The 20,408-nt window shown below is 40.2% G+C and overlaps 1 protein-coding gene across 1 annotated transcript in view; it reads left to right on the top strand.

Annotated features, from left to right (window-relative positions):
- Window positions 1-20,408, top strand: part of mical2b (microtubule associated monooxygenase, calponin and LIM domain containing 2b) — a 42,671-nt gene that overhangs the window by 7,460 nt on the left and 14,803 nt on the right. Inside the window, exons 5-22 of the mRNA XM_053319982.1 lie at window positions 281-436; window positions 582-682; window positions 3,651-3,908; window positions 4,031-4,146; window positions 5,803-5,929; window positions 6,144-6,234; window positions 8,299-8,446; window positions 10,212-10,411; window positions 12,784-12,869; window positions 13,259-13,327; window positions 13,504-13,638; window positions 14,521-14,694; window positions 14,892-15,173; window positions 15,286-15,420; window positions 16,496-16,933; window positions 17,800-17,901; window positions 18,061-18,153; window positions 20,181-20,367. Of these exons, the coding sequence (XP_053175957.1) occupies window positions 281-436; window positions 582-682; window positions 3,651-3,908; window positions 4,031-4,146; window positions 5,803-5,929; window positions 6,144-6,234; window positions 8,299-8,446; window positions 10,212-10,411; window positions 12,784-12,869; window positions 13,259-13,327; window positions 13,504-13,638; window positions 14,521-14,694; window positions 14,892-15,173; window positions 15,286-15,420; window positions 16,496-16,933; window positions 17,800-17,901; window positions 18,061-18,153; window positions 20,181-20,367 (2,898 nt within the window). The remainder of the gene's footprint in view (window positions 1-280; window positions 437-581; window positions 683-3,650; window positions 3,909-4,030; window positions 4,147-5,802; window positions 5,930-6,143; window positions 6,235-8,298; window positions 8,447-10,211; window positions 10,412-12,783; window positions 12,870-13,258; window positions 13,328-13,503; window positions 13,639-14,520; window positions 14,695-14,891; window positions 15,174-15,285; window positions 15,421-16,495; window positions 16,934-17,799; window positions 17,902-18,060; window positions 18,154-20,180; window positions 20,368-20,408) is intronic.

Genomic DNA, 20,408 nt, shown 5'->3' with positions numbered 1-20,408 from the left:
TGTGTGTGTGTGTGTGTGTGTGTGTGTGTGTGTGTGTGTGTGTGTGTGTGTGTGTGTGTGTGTGTGTGTGTGTGTGTGTGTGTGTTGTTTTATGAAATGTCCGAGAGGTTTGTTTGCTGACGCATAAAATAACTGATTACCACTTTGGTAAACAGACTCTAGAAGTATTACTGCTGAGAAACTCCTACAACAAGATTCAGCAGCTTTATAACTTTTAGTCAGAATCTGCATCTCTCTTAAAAATATCGCTGCTAAAGTTTTATGTCTCTTGTCTCGGCAGGTTTTGCCCGCAAGGAGTTTCGCGGCAAACTGGCCATCGCTATCACCGCTAACTTTGTCAACAGGAACACCACAGCCGAGGCCAAAGTGGAGGAAATCAGTGGTGTGGCGTTCATCTTTAACCAGAAGTTCTTTTTGGAACTTAAAGAGGACACAGGTGAATGAGGGGAAAAAGCCAGTGTGCAGCCTGCTTTCCTTTGTTTAACCATACAGTGATCTCTGTTTGCTTCTCTCACTCTTAATTGCTCCCTGCCAGAGCCCTAAAGTTGTCCTCTGTTGAGTAATTCTTGTCATGTTTTCAGGAATTGACTTGGAGAACATAGTTTACTACAAAGACAACACCCACTACTTCGTCATGACGGCGAAGAAGCAGAGTCTGCTGGACAAAGGCGTCATTATACATGTGAGTTCTGTCACGCACACGCAAACATAGCAGTGTTTTTGGCATTAAGTTTTGATTTAGAGTACATTTTTAATTGATTTTGGTCATTTCATCATTAAAGACAACTCAGTCCAGGCCTGTTATGATAACTACTTTTGTTGGATGAAATTGTCTCAGAAATAATCGCAATAAACAATATTATTGTCATTTGAAAATCATTTTATAGCACTGATATAATGATAATATAATAGTATAATAATGCAAATGGGGCGGGGGGTTGGATTGGAGAATGGGAACTACACTTCAGTAAAAACACAGACTGCCATTATGGGCCAGGACAGAGTTATTCACCTTTCCATAAAATGAAGGTAAGTACCTTGAGGAATGGAGGACACTACTTGCTTAGCCAATGTGACATGAGTCAAGTGTGGCAATACTGAGTTCAAAACAATTATCAGGGTCATGTCCATGTATCATACAATAAGTTGATATATAGACATGATGACGTTGATAATTACGTAATTGTACGATAAGTAGATAATTATTGTGATAGGCCTAAGTCCAGTTTCTGTAAAGTTTAGTGTCATGTTCAGTTTTTATGTCTGTAAGGCAATGTGTTCCTATGTGAAGTTCTAGCAGAAAAGGTAAAGAAACATGTCACCCTGCTCTGTGGTGATGCAGTAGAGTCATGAATATAGTTTTCATTCCCAAACTCTGAAAAAATGTCATTTTCTGAGCTTAACAGACTGTTTCTATTATCTGCCTTTATCCACTTAGTCATTGTATCCACATGACTGATTTTCTCTGATTATGTATCACAAATATCAATGCGTAAATATTTTGTGAAAGCACCGATAGTCATCCCTACAATATTGTCAAAATATGGATATAGGGGTATTTGGTCAGTAATATCAGCATCCTGCTACACAACACAAGATCCACAGACTCTGAACAAAAACTCACATTAGCTTTCCTGCTGAATTCATATTTTTCTAATATTTTTTAATATTGTTCCTCATGTGGTTGATAAAATTAGCACCGGAACACACACTTATTGACCCCCCCTCCCACACACACACACACACACACACACACACACACACACACACACACACACACACACACACACACACACACGGTCCACAGGATTTAAAGCCATCTCCCAGAGTAGAGGACAAATAGTTTTTTAGGTAGACAGGAATGTGTGTGCTTGCCAGACTGGTGAGCAGCTAGCTTTAGCAGTGAGTGATGGGCCTCCATAGGGTATAATAATGAAATAGAGCTCTAATTAGATGCATGCTCTCTCACCTTTCCTCTATGTCCCCTACAAACACACACACACACACACACACACACACACACACACACACACACACACACAGAGAGAGATGAGTCAGAGGTTTCCTCTCAGCGGGGGTCCATGTGTCCTCTCCAGGGATTAGACAGTATAAATGAGGTTATTATTATGGCATCAGGGCATAGACAGGATCTTATTAGGTAGAGTGTTTTTAACCCTCGTGCTGAACGTCTGCCCAAGCAATTATCTCTATACACACACACACACACACACACACACAGAGATAGATATATATATATTCAGGAAGATGTGGAAGACTGTCTATTTCCCCTCTTTATCCCAAACTCACACAGGTGTTGAAACCAGGCCTCATTGTTCCCTCAGAGCTGTGGGTCTCATCTTACATTGTGCAGAGTGTTTTCTCACTCCACTGCGTCAGCTATGTAACAGCGTGCCCACATGTGGCCAAAGCTTCAGAGGCCTCATCACTCATAATAGCTTGCTGATACAATAAACTAACTTATTTTTATACATTGCATCCCTCAGTCTGGACATATCAGTTCCTTTATGGAGAAATATGAACGTCTTTGATCTTGTTTCTATGTCCGAGCCGCCATGCAGCTTCTCTGTAAATGTTATTTAGATGAAGAGCCATGGGATAATGATGCGTCTCACTCTGGTAACAAGTCAAAACAGCATGACAAAGTTATTTCCCGGGTGACTCAGAGGGTAGATGGCATCATTCATGGGGGGGGGGGGGTGACATGTTTAGACTCATCACTCACTACTGTTGACTTCACACAGTGGCCTGTGACAAAATATTGGCTACTAGTTTGCAATTCAGAGGAAGGAAGTTAAAGCAAACTGCCTTCTTATTGCCCTGCCGGTTTTGAAAAAAAAAGAAAAAAGACAAGCTTGACCACTAAGTACTGCTGTTAGGCTGAATGCCAAATTCCCTAATGGATTATATTTGACCTAAATTCTTGCCTAAATTAGGAAGCTAATCTGGGAAACTAAAACACCCAAAGTCAAAACTGAATTTGTCAGGCTTTTGTTCCAGACAACAAAAGAACAATTATGACAAAGACATTTCCTGTTTATTTGCTGGTTTTATGTAAGTGATCAAACCAGAGGGGGAGGTACAACCTTTTTACTAAGCATAAAGAGGTAGATACCCAACCAGTCTAACAAGAGAGCAAATGTTACTTTAATCTGTGTAAAGCTGATTTTTTAGGCCCATGAGCATTTGAACTGTGCTACAAATAGATTATAAGATTGGTATGACAAATCTGTTTCTTATTAACGCATAGCATTTATTTGGAGTTGTATTCTGGCCCCGTAACAAATGGAAGTGCACTACCAACTCACCTTTTTAGTACTGTCCTGGTTTTTAAACTCTTAAATGCTACCTTATGTTCACCAGCTAGTTGCCAGATGCTAGACTAATCAGCTTTCTAGCTGAGAAAAGCTGCCTACTGTGTCTAGAGACAGGGTTGATAAGAGAGGAGTCTGCTGGCTGGAAACCAAAACAGTCTATACGAGGTCACAAGTCATTGTAAAGCTGGACAACTGCAGAGTGCAATAATGATTCTCTATGGTTTTGTAACTATAAGTGATTACTGCATCTCTAAATAATTTGATATTGATGTATGATCTCTGCCCTAAACCCTCCTCTTCCTCCCATCCATATAGGACTACATAGAAACAGAGCGTCTGCTAAGCATAGACAATGTCAACCAGGAAGCGTTGCTGTCCTACGCCCGTGAAGCAGCTGACTTCGGCACAAACTACCAGCTGCCATCACTGGACTACGCCATCAACCACTACGGGCAGCCGGACGTGGCCATGTTTGACTTCACCAGCATGTACGCGTCAGAGAATGCCGCCTTGATCAGGGAGAAACACGGTCATCAGCTAGTGGTCGCACTGGTGGGAGATAGTCTGCTTGAGGTATGAGGTATCAGCAGCGATGGGGGTTGTTTGTTTGTTGTCATGGTTGTTTGATACTCTTGTTCTCTGGCTTAACTGAGGCTCATTAATGTTAACACTGACATGGTGCTCTATGCTTGCAGCCCTTCTGGCCGATGGGTACAGGTTGTGCTCGGGGCTTTCTGGCAGCCTTCGACACAGCTTGGATGGTGAGGGGCTGGGTACAGGGCAGGAACCCCCTGGAGGTACTGGCCGAGAGGTGTGTGTGCTTATTTTTCACTTCCTGTAACTTCAAGTAAGATAGACTTGTCTGCCCTCTGTAATTTTCTTCTTTCATTGGATTTCATACAGACAAAAAGACTGTTGAGGACAGTTAGTGAGTTTGTTTGTTTAAGACAACCATAGCAAGATAACTTTGCAACTGGACAGAATCCTGTGACATTTACATAGATATGTCTGTATACAGAAGATAACCCCTGATGTTTTAGTGACCTTCTGACATTCCATTGTTGTTCCACAATCAGACTTCAATTTTGACTTGTGCACAGTGAATATTTAAAATCTAATGGCCAGATTACCATGATATTTACAGAGGATGTCCATGCTCCCCAGAGAACGAACCCTCTCCTGATGAGACATTCCATGATCTCCCAACTGTCATGTCAAACTGTAAAGTTTGTTTACAAGATATGTATAACTCAAGGCCAGATTGCTGCTGCAAAAAAATAAAAATAAAAATAAAAATAAAAATCATGCTCCCTAGAGGGTTATTTTAAAAAGTATTCATAGTGATCCTATAGGCCTTCCTCTCGCTTCACCATCAAGTGAAACTTTACACCCATAATGGGGAGATAAATTGTAATTCCAACTGAAATTAAGTTGCCTCCTTCCCCTCCCCCACACTACATCAAGAGGGGGAAAAAAGAGAGAAACAAATCAAAAAGGAGATTTTTAAAATTAGTTTCTTGATGGTGATCCATATCGTTGCATTAATCCATCAGTAAACCATTACTTCAATCTAATAGCTTAATTTAAAACCACATTTGCATAAAGCAGCAATATCAGCATTCAGCAGAGCAGACGGTCACACCGAGCCTGACAGCATCCTGCTACACAACACAAGATCCACAGACTCTAAACAACAAGTCACAAGTCTTTTTCAGTTTAATGCAATGAGCTGTGTTGTGTTGAGAACAATGTTGACAGAGCATCAAAATATACATTTCCAAATATTTGGACAGTACAAAATAACATTAATTATATATATGTATATAGTGTATCCTGTACATGTATTTTTTGTGTGTGTGTGTGTGTGTGTGTGTGTGTGTGTGTGTGTGTGTGTGTGTGTGTGTGTGTGTGTGTGTGTGTGTGTGTGTGTGTGTGTGTGTGTGTGTGTGTGTGTGTGTGTGTGTGTGTGTGTGTGTGTGTGTGTGTGTGTGTGAGAATGCGTGTGCTGTGTGTGTTTAGGGCAGCCTGAGGACATATCTGTCAGGTTTAGACATGTTGTTGTATGTTGTGCAGCAAGATATGCCTTGTCTCCTTCTCCTAGGAGTTTTTTTGAATTTTTATCCTTATCTAATTTACAAACATAAACATGTCTTGTCCTGCACTTTAGCTGGATGTGCACAGCTAACATCAGTTTGAAGACTAGAAGCTAATTAGCTGCTCTGCTGCAGAACAATAAACATCATATAAACATACCTGCAAATGTCACTTTAGTTGTGAGTTCAAATAAACCTGTCTTGTCCTCACTTGTAGTTTTAACGCTTTGATTTTTTGACAGTAATGTTTTATGCCCTCCACTTAATCTCATTTCACCCGGTCTTACACAGATCAAGTGGTTCCAGAGTAGTTCTAGAACCTTTGAAGCTTCAGTATCATAAATCTTCAAGTTATCTCTTCTGACCCTCCTCAGGGAGAGTATCTACCGGCTGCTGCCTCAGACCACCACAGAGAACATCAGTAAAAACTTTGAACAGTACACCGTTGACCCCGCAACCCGCTACCCCAACCTCAACTCCAGCTGTGTACGCCCCCACCAGGTCAGTCCCATACACATATGAATGAAACTTGACATTAAAAGAAAGAGTTTAAGGGTAGTTAATCTGTACTAACTGACAGTAGTATTGTATTAAAATGTCTTCTCTCAGATGTAGAATCTGAATCCTACTGTATCCTACAATCAAGAGCATATCTTTCTTTATATCTCCTATGTCTTTCTCTCTTCCTCATCTTATCTTCCTTTCCGTCTCTCAGGTGCGTCACCTGTTCATCGACGGCAAACAAGGCTCATGTCTCCGGGAACGAGGAGGCCCCACAGGTAGATCAGTCAACCTGTCCAGAAGAGGTGAGATGCAGACTTTTTTTTTCCTTTTTTAAACCCTAAATACAAACTGAAGAACTAACCCTGACCAGCATATTCTGTGTCACTGTGCATGGAAATTATGAGATTTGAAAATGATTAATGATTCTAAAAATATATGATCTGATGAACACAGGTTTGGAGCTTTCCACTGTTGCTAAATTCAGTATTGCTCATTGAGTATTGATGTATGTTGACAGAGCCACCCTGGCATGGGGGAAAAGCAATGATGCAGTCATGCGTAACTGGCTTTTCTAATCATCACTAAGACACTGAGTCTGTCTCAGATATAATATATAGAAAATGAGCCATCAGGCAGTTAGTGAGTGACTGGTTATACTCGTCGACTGCAGCTGGACTATCTCCAAAACTCAATCTAGAGGGACAGGTTGTAGAGTAGTTACATTTGATTTTCTTTTCACATTCACTTCATTGTAAAAGGGGACATATCATACTTTTTGTGATTTTCTGTTATTTTTATACTGTAATGTTGTTGTATATCTATGTTAAACATAGTCAAAGGTCTAAAACTTGAGGTGACTGTATGTAGAATGCTGTCTGCAAGTCAAGATCCAGGATTTCAACCTGCTCTGAACCTGTTGTTTGGAAAGTAACCTCCACCTCCTCGTCGCAATGACATCAGATTGTCTGTAGCCTTCGTTGCTATGGCTGTTGCTAAGGCTATTCCATGTGTTGTTTGTGTTACCCTCTCATATACTTTGGATTGGATTCTGGCTTGAACATGTACAGATGTGTTTGAGAAGTTTCCTTTTTGAGTAAAGAAGAAGAAAAAGAAGTGAAATTCTACTACAACTTGTTTGTTTACATTGCCTCTCCAGCTGCTGGAAATCTGCTAAGGGGCAGTTTACAGTAGCTGGCCAATCAGAGAATAGAATGAGTTCATCAGGAATCAGTCCTTAGAGAGACAGGAGCCAAAATGGCCTGTTATTAGAAAGAGGCTGAACTGAGGGTCTGCATAAAGGACGAGCACAAGATAAATACACAGTTTTTGGAAGTCGTGCAAAAATATTCCAGTTGCACCCCAGAATCTAAATATATATGTGGACCTGGAAATTTGCATCATAGGTCCATAGGTCCTTCCTTAAGTTATTATTTTACAGGGTTGACCTTTAATTAAAGATAATGACATTAAAAAGGGTAGACTAAAACAATTATTTCTATGAAGAAAAAAAAACATGGAAATAGTTAGACTATATAGGATCAACCCCTTCAACCAATAAAGGAATATAATATAAAGGGTTGTGCTGTCTTTTTACCATGTTTAAAGAGAAGGACATCATTACGATAGTACGGTATACCTTTTGTATAGTGTTCCTTCTGCTGTAGACGGATTATAGACGCATCCAGAATCTTCAGACAAAGTAGTAAGTGCTGGCAAGTCATCAGACAGGACGGTGTTCTAGTTTTAAAGCTCCCCGTCATGTTGAAATGGTAATCTGATCATACTGTGAGTCACCATAGAGATTAGACACATCCACAGCCCCATAAACACTGCATGAAAGCTTGCTCTCCTTTATGCTTTAAATTAAATGCTCAGTTACAGTTTATAAATGGCTCAGAACAGACTCCAAACCAGCTTTGACAAAGGCTTTGTAATCATAGTAAACAACTGAATATGATCTGCCAGGGGGAAAAAAAGATTGACATCATAGTGAACACACCCCCAAACCGTCCCGAGAGGAAACTTTAGCCCTATCGCAGGTACAGGCTGACACACCTCGTCACAGACAATACGGCTGGATTACATTACATCACATGAAGGTCAAACATGATGCCTCACAGACGTGTGCTGGCCTGCTCTACTCTGCACCAGCAGGGATAGGCAGATACACCATAGCAGCATTAATATATTTTTGGGCCACTTGGGGGCAGTAGAACATGCTGGAAACACAACATTCACTGACATATTATCATCTTATAAAGTTCTAACAATGGTATCAGTGCTGCCCTAACAATAAAACAATAATCTTTTTGATAACCGTATCACCTTGATGACCGTATAACTGATGTGCCGTTTCTCTCCCGCAGAGTCCGAGGTGCGTCCGAACCGGCTGCTGATCTGGTGTCAGAAGCAGACTGAGGGCTACCGAGGAGTCAACATCACCAACCTCACGTCTTCCTGGAGGAACGGCCTGGCACTCTGCGCTCTCATACACCGCCAGAGACCTGAGCTCATGTAAGAAGAACAAACTCTAACAAAGAAACACAATTATTCAAGCCTGAAGCACTTTCTGTTGGTTTCTGAAAAGTCACATGTGATATATTCAAGAAACCAGGTGTGGTGGAAACTTTCAGTTGTTAATCCTGAAATGAGAACTGAAAGCTTCCTGTTTTTTCATTAAGAGACTTACCATCAGAATCAAAATACTGGTTAGACATTAGTTTGTTATTCAGGGACTTTCCAAAGTTACGGCTTGTATCCTGTTGCCCTCACATTAAAATATTACACAGCATGAATTTACCCTCATCTCAGAATAAAACGTCTTTTAACACTGTGACTCTATGAACTGTGTAACTAAATAGCAAAACTGTTTTTTTAAATTCTTAAACTCATTACTTATGTAAAAGTTCTTCCTGTTCTCAGAGATCATGTATCACTTTGACTCCAGTCCTGTGTTACGTGTTGCTTGACAAATGAAAGAGCACACTGTGATTGATTTGAATTTGCATGCGATTTGATTGAAAATTCCATTGATGTGAACTTAATCGTTGATCAATCTCATTTAAAAACCAGGTGCCATCCACTATTTCCACACTGACCTGCTTTATCCAGAATACTTAACATGTGTTTGACATGTGACACTGTGCTGAAAGAGTCTGCTCACACACAACTGAGAAAGCAAATAAGTGTCGGACAGATTGGTTGGAATGACATCATATCTTTGTGACTAGAGAACGAGCACTCCTCAAACACGTCAGCTTTATTCTAGTTATAACAAGTAGCTGTGATATGATCTGTTCTCATATAGAGATGATGGGATGTTTGGCTGGCTGGTGTTTTTCCAACATCCCAGGTTTTATCTCCCATGCAGAGAAGTCCTGGTGGTCCAGCACTCTGGACAACCAGTAGATGGAGGCCATTCATTTTGATACAAAAATGTGTCATCCCCAGAAGATGAATTGTAGTAATTTAATCCACTTTCTTTTCAACTCGTGCCACACAGTTTAAATGTTCCTGTTATCCAAAACTTCTGACCAATGTTTCCTATTTGGCAAACTTAAAAAAAAGAAAAAGACATTTTGGGAAGACCTTTACTGCCCTTCCTCAAAAGCAATCACCTATATTCTCTAGTGTGTTCTCATGTGGCTGTGACTGTGGGACAGAGCAGTATCTTGTTCAAGCCAACCAATCAGAAATGTGAAGCCAGACAAAGACATGAATGAGCAGCAAATATGCATATGTAAAACCCAATCACAGATCCCTATTATTTGCCCGCAAAATGATTTGACTTGACCATTTAAGTTAGTTTTTTTTGTCTCTCAAAATACAATTTACAAGAGTCACATATATGCTCATTGGCACTTGACATGATCTAGTGACTTTTCAGGCTTTCTAAATATAATATTTTAACTCTCTAAATATTTCCATATTAATATGTCTATAATATTAGCATGCTAACAAGCTTGCATACTAAATGTCTTTTGTCAGTTATTCAAATCATTAGCCAAGATGAATGCTTTAATTATGTACAGCTTTCTTTAATAGACTATTTCATGCATAAATCCTGTAGCAGATTTACTTGAATCTTTTATCTTCTTGCTCATTTACACAATGAAAGACAACAGGAAACAACCAGGTCATACTTTAGTAGTTAAAGTTCTCCATCTTTTCTTCTTTTCATCTCATCTCACCCTCTTTGTGTCATACCTGTCCTGAGAAAGTGGAGGCTGTGATAAGAAATAAAAACACTCCTCTCACTCTCACATTCTGTCCATCACAGTGACTTTGACACCCTCAATGAGGAGGATGTGGCGGCAAACAACCAGTTGGCGTTTGACGTGGCTGAGCGACAGCTCGGCATCCAGCCAGTAACCACAGGAAAGGAGATGGCTGCGGAGGCAGAACCAGACAAGCTGCTGATGGTCCTCTACCTCTCCAGATTCTACGAGGCCTTCAGGAACTCACCATTAAACAACAATGGTGAGGATCCTTCAGTACTCTCCAACACTGCATGTTAGTTGCTGGAAATTAAACACTAAATTACCCATGTGTGCCAAATACTGTAGATTGTATTGGACCTCCACTCCTGCTCAGCACTGGAGCACCAGCCTGCTAGAGACTCAATCAATCAAATTTTTATTCTCACAAACTCTTAAATGTCAGGTCAGTTGTCACTAAGGCCTTAAATCTAAATGCACAGAACTGAAAGGAAAACAATTTAACACAACACAAGTATAAATTGTCATTTTCAAAACTATCACAGAGTTGAGTGAACAACCCGAAAGTCCCTCCAGAATATGAAAACTGGATCCAGCCATACAGAACAAACTGACGGGGACGTGCCTTGGCTAGCTTTGCAGTGCACTGTTGGATACAGAACTTCACCCTAGACACCAAGAAATGTGTAATACTATACCTAACCAAAAGAAGCTGTGAAAACAGGACTACCATTCCCTGCTTCCTCAAAAGAAAGGGAAACATAATATTAAAAAAATAAAATAAAATCAACTCTGTGTAAAGCTATAGCTAATGTTCTAGAGATTGAAGGCAGCTGTAAGACAGTTCAGACAAGTTATTGTAGGTCTTTTTACGCAATCAGTCTTTTTGGTATTTTATTGGTTTTTCAATTAAGGTCACATTGCAACGATTGCGTTAAACTGATCCACACCACCATAACTCATTTCAGTGAATAGTTACAAGTCAAAATAATGGCCAGCTGGCATTTGTAGCAGTGGAAAAACAGGAAAAGAGATGCAGGAAGTGTGTGTGTTTGTGTGTATGTGTGTTTGTGTGTGTGTGTGTGTGAACTATGGACCCAGTTGAAGTGACTTGGGCTGTGGGACTATTTTATCCACTGCTTGAGATACAGTTGCACGTTACACAACCCTCGCTCAGTGGTCAGGTCAGTTCCTGCCAGAGACATGACTGGTATGTGTGCTATGTCTGTGGAAGCCGTATCCAGTCGCTCCAGCGTAACTCCGGAGGCCCTCGGCTCCAGTCACACCACCACTGTAAGCTCCAGCCTCAGCCACGTTTCACTTTCATGTTAATGTGCCGTAGACCTCCGCGTCACCTGCACTGCTGTCACCACAGAGAAAACCACACCTCTGAAACGCTGGGAAAATGATTTACTTTCACTGAGGCCCTTTCACAGTCCATTTGGTTTTAATTAACTTGCTGTGCTTTTAGAAGCTTGAGAAGATCAACGCGAGAAGTTGTTTTTGTGCCTTCCATCCAAAGTCCATCTTAAAAAAAAAGAACTGTCAGGTGTCCAAGTGAACACGAAAGGTGTTTTCCTCACTTTAATCATTCCTCCTGTTCATACTGGCTTTTAAAAACCTGAAAAATCGTGAACCCATCCTTTTAAACTATTTAAAAATGGCACAGGTAATGCATGGTAAAGGTTCAGTTTCACCAAACGGCTACCTACCTGTCAGTTCAGCATGCATAATTAGCTATTAGCATTTATCAATTTTAATTAGTTAAAAGTTAAAAAAAATAGGTGCGGGGGGGGCGGACGTTTTAGGGTGTGGCTACTGGTGGCTAGTAGCTCCAGGCTACATTAGCCACTACTAGCATAACGTAATGTAGGCACTGGGTTTTGACAAAGAAGGAGAATGTGTGGATTCAGAAAGATGAATTCTCTGATCCTGCTGCATCAAGTGTTTTGAAAACCTTTTTAGAAATTGTCCATCAGGATTCTGGCAGTGTTTTAGGAGCACAATGCAAAATCTGTGAAGAACCGTTAGCTCTGGATGCAAAATGCTTCATGCTACTTTTGCATTGACATAGTTTTTTATCAGCATAAGTGTGGCACAGTATAAATTGTCCTATATCTAGCATCTGGCATGTCTTCATGGTAAACGACAGGAATGTCATACTGTATATGCTAACATTATTTTTTATCATGCTAACGGTATTTTGGGTTTTGGCCTTCGGTGCTTTTAATTTGTGCAGCCTGTTGTCGGTCTTGGACTCACTTACAGTCCCTTTCTCAAGAAGGGATTTTCTGTATTGTCTTGGTTAGCATTTTTATTGCTAGTAGCTATGTTTTTGACTGGAGTTCCATGTGTCGTGTTAGTTAGGCAGGCGTCTATCAACGTGAAGTGTACCTCCAAAAGAAAAACAAATGTTTGGGCCATGCAAGGACGATTCCCACAACAAATTCACTCGACTGGTTTCCAGCTGTTAAATGTAATTTAATACTGAACATGTGTTTTCTACCCTACTTTGCGCCCAACCTCAATTGTTTGTATAGTCTACATCTATTAGACTGTTCAGTATGTTGTGTGTGTGATTAAGTTGTTTAAAATCCATTGTGCTGAAAGTTTAAATATGACTTTATATTCCAGGTTCAAAAGCACAAGATGAGAATAATGAAGAATATCCGGCTAAATCCAACCATGCCCTTCCTCAGCCCAGGAAGAGGATACCCAGGGTACACTCAACTTTTATTCTTCATTTTCTGTTGGTTCTCTTTGTCTTTTTCTCTGTGACATACATTTGATGCTTTCATTGAGGATTAAAGTCTTTCCATTCATCAACAGTGCACTACTTACAGTCACTGAAGTCCTGATTAGATAAGCTACGGCTAACACAGAGGAACTGTTTGTAATAGATACGTTATCCTATAATGAACCCTAACCGCCAATCTGCACGCTGATTAGAGGGATTCTTCATGTCTGCTCACGTGATTGGCTTACAGTATCAACTTTAATCAGAATAAATTTGCTCTTTGTGTGTTTGGACAAAGAAGATGACTTGTAAGATAGAGATTTATAAGATTAATGTTGCTGTGAATTCATATTTATTGTGGCGCTGTCACAGGATGACAAGAAACTGGAAGATGACTCCGTTAACAAGAGACGACGAAAGGGCAACCACTACCTCACAGAGGTAGGTGCAACAGTATATTAACATTTCTGATCACAAACAAAAGTATAATAGCACCTGCAAATATTCCAAAATAAACAGTTTTTTGTAAATATACTTTGTGATATAGTTTATGCCTTTTTAAATGATTCTTTCCTTCTCTCTCTCTTACATTTCCTGTGTCTTGGTTCTGCCATCAGTTATCCTGTCACAGTGCACCCCCTGCAGGTGAGGAGGGAGAGCTGCGGGAGAATAAGGTTCGCTCCATGGCAACTCAGCTGCTGGCCAAATTTGAGGAGAACTCCTCGACAGCAAACACACACAGCAAGGTGAGAGCAAGACAGTTTAAATATAGTCAGATTAAATGATCAAATTCCACATGAGTGCAGGAACAAGGATCTTATCTTTTATATGAGAACCCATTTTTGGCTGTAATATTTACCCACATGCTATTCAGTGTTATACCTTTGTTTTAGGGCTGCCATCGACTCGGGTTATTTTCACTATTGATTAAGTAGCTGATTATTTGATGTATTAATCATCATGTAAAAAGAAAATAGTTAAAAAATACCTGTTATATCTTTTTGAGGCAAAGAAATTCAGCTTACTATCACGTATCACACAAAAAGCTGCAATCAGCAAATATTTGGCATTTCTGCTTAAAAATGACTAACCAATACCCAACTTAGCAATACAGCTCTACTTTTTTGGGGGGGGATCAGGGGAATCTAGCCACTGCTTCTTCTTAAAAGGTCAATCCTAATATGTGTAGAGTAGAACAATCGACACTCAGCCTTCTATATCTCCTTTGGACTTTAATTTTGGATTATAAAATTATATTACACACAGTAGTTGCACATGATTAATTATGCTGAGCATCTTTGCAACAAATGTTCCCTTGGGGTGAATAAAGTTTGATCTAATGGTTATTTTAGTGTGTATTTTAGTGTGATCCTGGTAGTGGATCTTGGAGCTTGGTGAAGCACCTCCATCGTCCTACTGTTCTTTTAACGTCTATGTTGAATACCTTTTCTTTTGCTTCCTTTCACTATGAATATAACCTGTGGAGCAGTTTTGATTTGGTTAAAACATGGATGCTGTATTTGAATGTCTTAAGGCCTTTTCCATTCCTTTCCTTTCCTTTCCTTTCCTTTCCTTTCCTTTCCTTTCCTTTCCTTTCCTCTCCTCTCCTTTCCTCTCTGCATCAGTCTGACGAGGACTCATCCGATCCGTCATTTTCTCCTCCTCTGTCTCCTGCCTCCACCCCCCTTCTTCTCTCAGATGAGGAAGAAGAGGAGGAGGAAGAGGAGGAGGATGAAAACCCTCGCTTTGCAAAGCCCAAGTATATCCCCCCTCCTCCTCCTCGGCCTCCACCTCGCCCCAAGTGGCAGGTACGCTCCCCTCTGAACACCTGATTGTGATTGGACAGAAATATTGACTAGCCACAATTTGTAGCCCCTTTTATTTATAACATCTGACATTTTTTAGATGAATCACACATGTCCTCAGCTGTTCTCTTCTTGTATAACTATAAATCCATATTCTCTAATTTCCTCTTGCTCCTCATGTCTTTTTTCCCTGTTTCCAGCCTTCCGTTTACCTCCGCTTACTGGAGAATCCTTCTTCTGTGGCTCAGCAAAGCACTCTCCTCTACTCCCCCAAACCCTCTTACGCTCAGAGCAGCTACAGTCGCTCTCCTTCACCTTCCTACTCTAAGAGCCCGTTACGCTCCCCAAGCCCAGATGTTACTGAACAGCACTACCCAGAACGCACCACTCCCGACCTGATAACCAGTCACTTCTCTTGTCCTGCTCCTTCTCTGTCGGGTATCGATCGTCCCTCCAAGAGGTCGGAGGAAGGGATGCAGCAGGTGAAGAGCATGAAGTATACAAAAGTTATAGATGGCAGGGAAATTTTAAAAGCATCACACTGCATTTCAAAATGAACTAATGATGAAGAAAAATGTTCTGCTGTCCCTGCAGAGTAAAGCCCAGAAAGTGTCTACTAGAGAATTTACTAAGAGGAGCATAAAAGAACGAGCTGTCCTCCTCTCCTCCTTGTTTCCTGGGTCCAAAAAACCTCCTTCTACTCCTCTTTCTCCTGTCTCTGAAGCACAGGTCGGACTTTTTAAAGGACTGTAGCATGCTCATGATAACTGTCTAACAAGTGTGCATCTTAGACTTGAACTGAGGGCAGTTGCTTGTATACAAGAGGGCTTGCTGGTATTTATTATCACGTATCTCTTCAGATTGGTTTTCTTCTTCTACTTGCATTAACTGAGAGGTTTAATATTTATTTTGTGGTGTGCTTGGCTGCTTGTCATGGTTTGCTGGCTTTGCTGGTTGATACTGGCTGACATAGTTTCAAGTGTGTTTTAACAATGCTGTGTGAAGCATTAGATTTTGTAATCTGGATCTCAGCATTATCCAACGCACTTTCCTTTCTTTGTTAGTTTATTATATAAGAAAGTTTAATGTTGAAACAAAAGATAACCAGGCACTTAATTATCAAGCATCTCATAGTACGAAATAGCTCGGTCACAATAACTTTTGTTGGCGATATATTATCCCAGAAATAATCTTGATAAACGATATTATTATCATTTGAAGATCATATTATACCACTGATATAATGATAATATAATAGCATAATAATGAACGGGTGGTGGGTGATGGGATTGGATAGTTTACATCATTTTTGTATGTACAATACATGTAATCAAGAGGATTGTATTGGGCATTTTTGCACATTTAACATTAATAGCCTAGTTAAAATAGTATTTGACATTTTTGACACATAAAGCCAACACTAAAGGGGTGATTTATTTCTGCATTATTCACAACCACAGAGTGTCAGAAAGCAATACATCATCATAATTATTAATCTGAGACCACAGCGTCACACTATCTCATTGGAGTAGACCTGCAGGAAGCTTCATAAATAATCCTTTGTTCTCCTCTGAGGTTGGAGTGTTTCTAGTGAAAGATCCAAAGAGTCACTCTGAGATGCTTGATAAATACAGGCCATGTTTCAGTTGACATTAATTTACTTTCTAGAAGTTATTTTCTCTCTTTATTCTACTCGGTCTTTAATTTCCTACTGACTCTTCTTCTGTAGGTGGATCAAACTACTTCTTACCCTCCTTCCTCGTCTCCTCCTCCTCCTCCTCCTTCTCCTTCCTCTGTATCTAAGAGCTCAACCGTCTACCCGATGGTCCACCCTGTCCCTGACCCTGCTGCCCAGTCTGGTTTCTCCTCTGTCCCCTTTCATACTGCTGGATACAAGAACAAGAAACACTCGTCTCCTCCTTCATCTTATACAGACTCTGGCAAACCAGAGGAAATTGCTCTGCGTGTAGATTCCTCCACATGCAACAAAAGCTCTATTCATCTGTCTTTATCTTACTGTGATGAGAGCCAGGAGATCACATCTCTACTTTCTGAAATTAACTGTGAAAATGGACACGACAGCTCTTCTCCCCCCCCAGTTTCTGCGATGCAGGAGGAAAAGTGTGCAAGGACAGGTTACAGTTCTCAAGACAGTCTTGAAAACGAAAAAGACAAGGTCCATAAAACTGCTCAGGAGATGCTTGACGACAACAACAAATACGATGAAAATGGTGACACAAAGGTAACAGATGCCATATGACACGATGCCTGGAGATAAATAACCTGCAGACATGTGTGTAAAAATGACTGCTATCCTAAAAGTGAATTCTCCCCAGTTTAAGATAATAATGATATTTTTTTATTATTGAGTTATGCATACAAATATGACCAGTCTGCATGAGCTTACAAGTTCTTAATATACATTGTCAATAATTTACATATAAAACATAAGTAATTGGTTCACAGTTTTTAAAGTCTGTCTTAAAACAGCTGTCATGTGCTTTCATTGACACGTTTCTCTTGCTGTAATCAATCCTCCTGTTCATACTGACCATTAGAAGAACTTTTCATAATGCACTTACAATGGAAGTGATGGAGGCCAAAAATCCACAGTCTGTGCAAAAATGTATTTAAGAGATTATTTGAAGCTACTATGAAGCTTCAGCCGTCCAAATTGGACAAATGAAGTAGATATCTTTCAACATGACAGTGTTTTTAGTGCCAAAGTCCCTCTTTTTGTTACTATACTTCCCCTGCAGCTGAACAGGAAAACATCCATCAAGACAGAGGGATTTTTTTCCTAAAATGGCTGTAACTCTGGAAGATATTCCCTTAATTTAACTCTCACTGCTGAAGCCTTATATTATCTTTAGATGAACCTTTTTAAACACACTTACATTATCACTTACAATACAATGGAGGAGACCTTCTAATAACCAATGTGTTCAATGTTCATTTGGGCACCTGACTGTTGTTTTGAGACAGACTTGAAAAACTGTGAACCCTTCCTTTAGAGATTTAAATTAACAGGAAGAATTGTTGATTTTAATTACTTGAATGGACTGTGTATTCTTACACAAGTGATGTTCATTCTGGTGTCCATCGTAGTACAATGGGAGCATGTCTCTTGAGAACCCCAGAAGAATCACTAAAAAGTCAGTTGTTCGATCTGAGAGTTGTCCGGCTGGAGCTCCGAGTTACATTAAAGAGGTACTAGTGAACAGCTTGGTCTAATTCCAGGTCCATTCATTGAAATGAAATCCTTCTGGTTTCCCATCTTTCCTCTTTTTAATCCTTCTCTCTGATTTCTACTTCCTTCCTTCTGTTTTTGTCCTCTAACCCTCTACGTCTCCCTGGCATTAACATTAGCGTACAGTTGGGAAGGTATCATCAACCATAGATGCTAGAGCTCAGAAACTGGCCATCCTGTATGAGACAGACCACAGGCCCAGTGCCACACCGGTAAGATGCATGTGGATGTTGCAGAAAAGAATCAAACTCAGACTTAATGTTTTTTTCTTTTGCTGTTTTTGCCTTTTTATGAAAGGAAAGAAATGATGCATGATGACAGTTTTCTTCTACTTCCTGACATTACACTTTAGTCATAGTAAAAAGCAAAGGAGAAAAAGAACCTCCATTGTCCAGCATCCATTAAGCTTGGAACAAAATCATTTCATGTTATCTTACTTATCCAACTTGAACTGTTTTGCTCCCAGGTTTGACAACAGGTTATCTGCCTTTACAGGCTCTAGTTCCCTGGCCAGGAAGAGCTCCTAAGGCTGGAGGGGTAAATCATGTTCTGCTTTGTCTCTACAAGGCAAAGCAACAGTAGCTAGTGTGTTTTGAAGCTTTGTCTCATTTCTCTGCGTTGTGTTACCATTTCACACTGCTACAGAGGACTGGTACTGGTAGTGTTTGCATAATGGCAGCTTATAGACACATGCATGCTGTTACTAACTGTTAAATCATGTTTAACCACTGCTTGGTTCAAATCTGCCTACTGGTATGAAAAAGCTTGTTAGCCACATGGTGGTTAGATGAGACGAGACGATGACCAGCTTGATGCTCACACAACATGCCTTATGGTAGCTTGTTGAGGGTCTAGAGTTGGGGTCTAGTGAAGCAAGGCATGACAGTGGTTCACTTGCTCCAGTGATTTATGGCCAATGGTCATTAAAGTAGCCGAGGTTGAAATATCCTGACCTCTAGTTCATGGTATTGATCAGTCTCCAAAAACCCTCTAGTGGTCATTTCCTATAAAGACCTTCGTCTTCCATGTTGCACACCTCCAGTTTACAATGCTGACTTTCTGAAGCTGTAGTTTTCAAACCCAATCCTTGAAAACTCTCATAGCATACTATCTTTGACATAATTAGGGTTATTTTCCTGGACTATAACATTGTCGGACTCATGATGGTATCAAAACTGATGAAGCAGAACCAGAGATATCGCATTTTTTATTCCCTGTATTCTTCCTCCTCATCATAGATTGTAAGAAAAAAAAGGATGTAGTCACTGTGACATCACACAGTGTTTGTGAACTATTTTGAAGCCTCGAGTTTAGCTATTTGACGGTCACCATCTTGGATTTGAACATCACCATGTTTGATTTTTGGAGCCAGGAGTGACCATACTTGCGGGTGGAGCTTACTCTAGCGCTAGCTGCTTGCTTGGTTAGCACGGTGCATCTATGGTTAACTGATAATGCTAATGCTAGTTTACGCTAGTGAAAAACAGGCCTAAAACCTATAAAAATGAAAGTGCCCCTTTTTAAAATTCTTTGTATGAGACCATAAGTCCACCTAATGAGTGCATTTTTTCTTGCTCTGTAATAACATTGCCTGTGTCTCATATGAGATTTCAGATACTAAATTCTTACTGGCCTCTGATTTGGCCTAATTAGATTTTTACATTACATTTGAAAGTTGAGATGATATCTGATACTTGTAGACTTTATGATGTTGTCCTGAGCCTTAGACAGCCCATTTTCTATACTGATATGGATCACTCACTGCTCTAAAGTCTATGTAGAATAATAACCTTACCTATGTTCAGATTTACTATATTGGCTCATTTTATCTTTAACAAAAAGAAGTTTTCCATGGTAAGATTGTCCAATGTGAGGTTTTCCACAGTGGAGTTTGTGAATTATCATGAGGAACTTTACTTTGAGTAAAATGAGCCTCAAAAATATTGATATGTTACTATATAATGCTGATTCAGTTTGTCAATAGCACTTTTTTTGCACAGTGCACCTATACATACAACAAACTGCAAATCCTTTAAAACAAAGTTTCTTGTCCTTCCTGACTAATTTTACTACAGTTATGTCAAACACTGCTTTTAAGAGTTTACCTCCCTTTTATATTGCTTGGTGACTACTGGAACATGCAACATGTGTGTTTCTCAGGCATCTCTTGGAAACGAACTTCTTAAAATACGTCAACATCAAACATTTATCTAACATGTCCTGGTCTCTTCTCTCTCAGTCTGTGATGCGTAAGGCCTTCCCTCCCGGACTTGGTGGCAGCGATACCTGCCACTTCTGCTCCAAGCGGGTATATGTGATGGAGAGACTGAGCGCTGAGGGCTTCTTCTTCCACCGCGAGTGTTTCCGCTGTGACGTCTGTAACTGCACCCTGCGTCTCGGTGGGCACACCTTTGACTCACAGGAGGGTATGTTGTAACTATGGATGCCTTTAATTCACTTAAAACAC

This window comes from Scomber japonicus, chromosome 5, assembly GCF_027409825.1.
Source record: "Scomber japonicus isolate fScoJap1 chromosome 5, fScoJap1.pri, whole genome shotgun sequence".
NCBI lineage: Eukaryota > Metazoa > Chordata > Actinopteri > Scombriformes > Scombridae > Scomber > Scomber japonicus.
The sequence above is the reverse complement of the archived record's forward strand: the minus strand, read 5'-3'. Positions and strand labels throughout refer to the sequence as shown.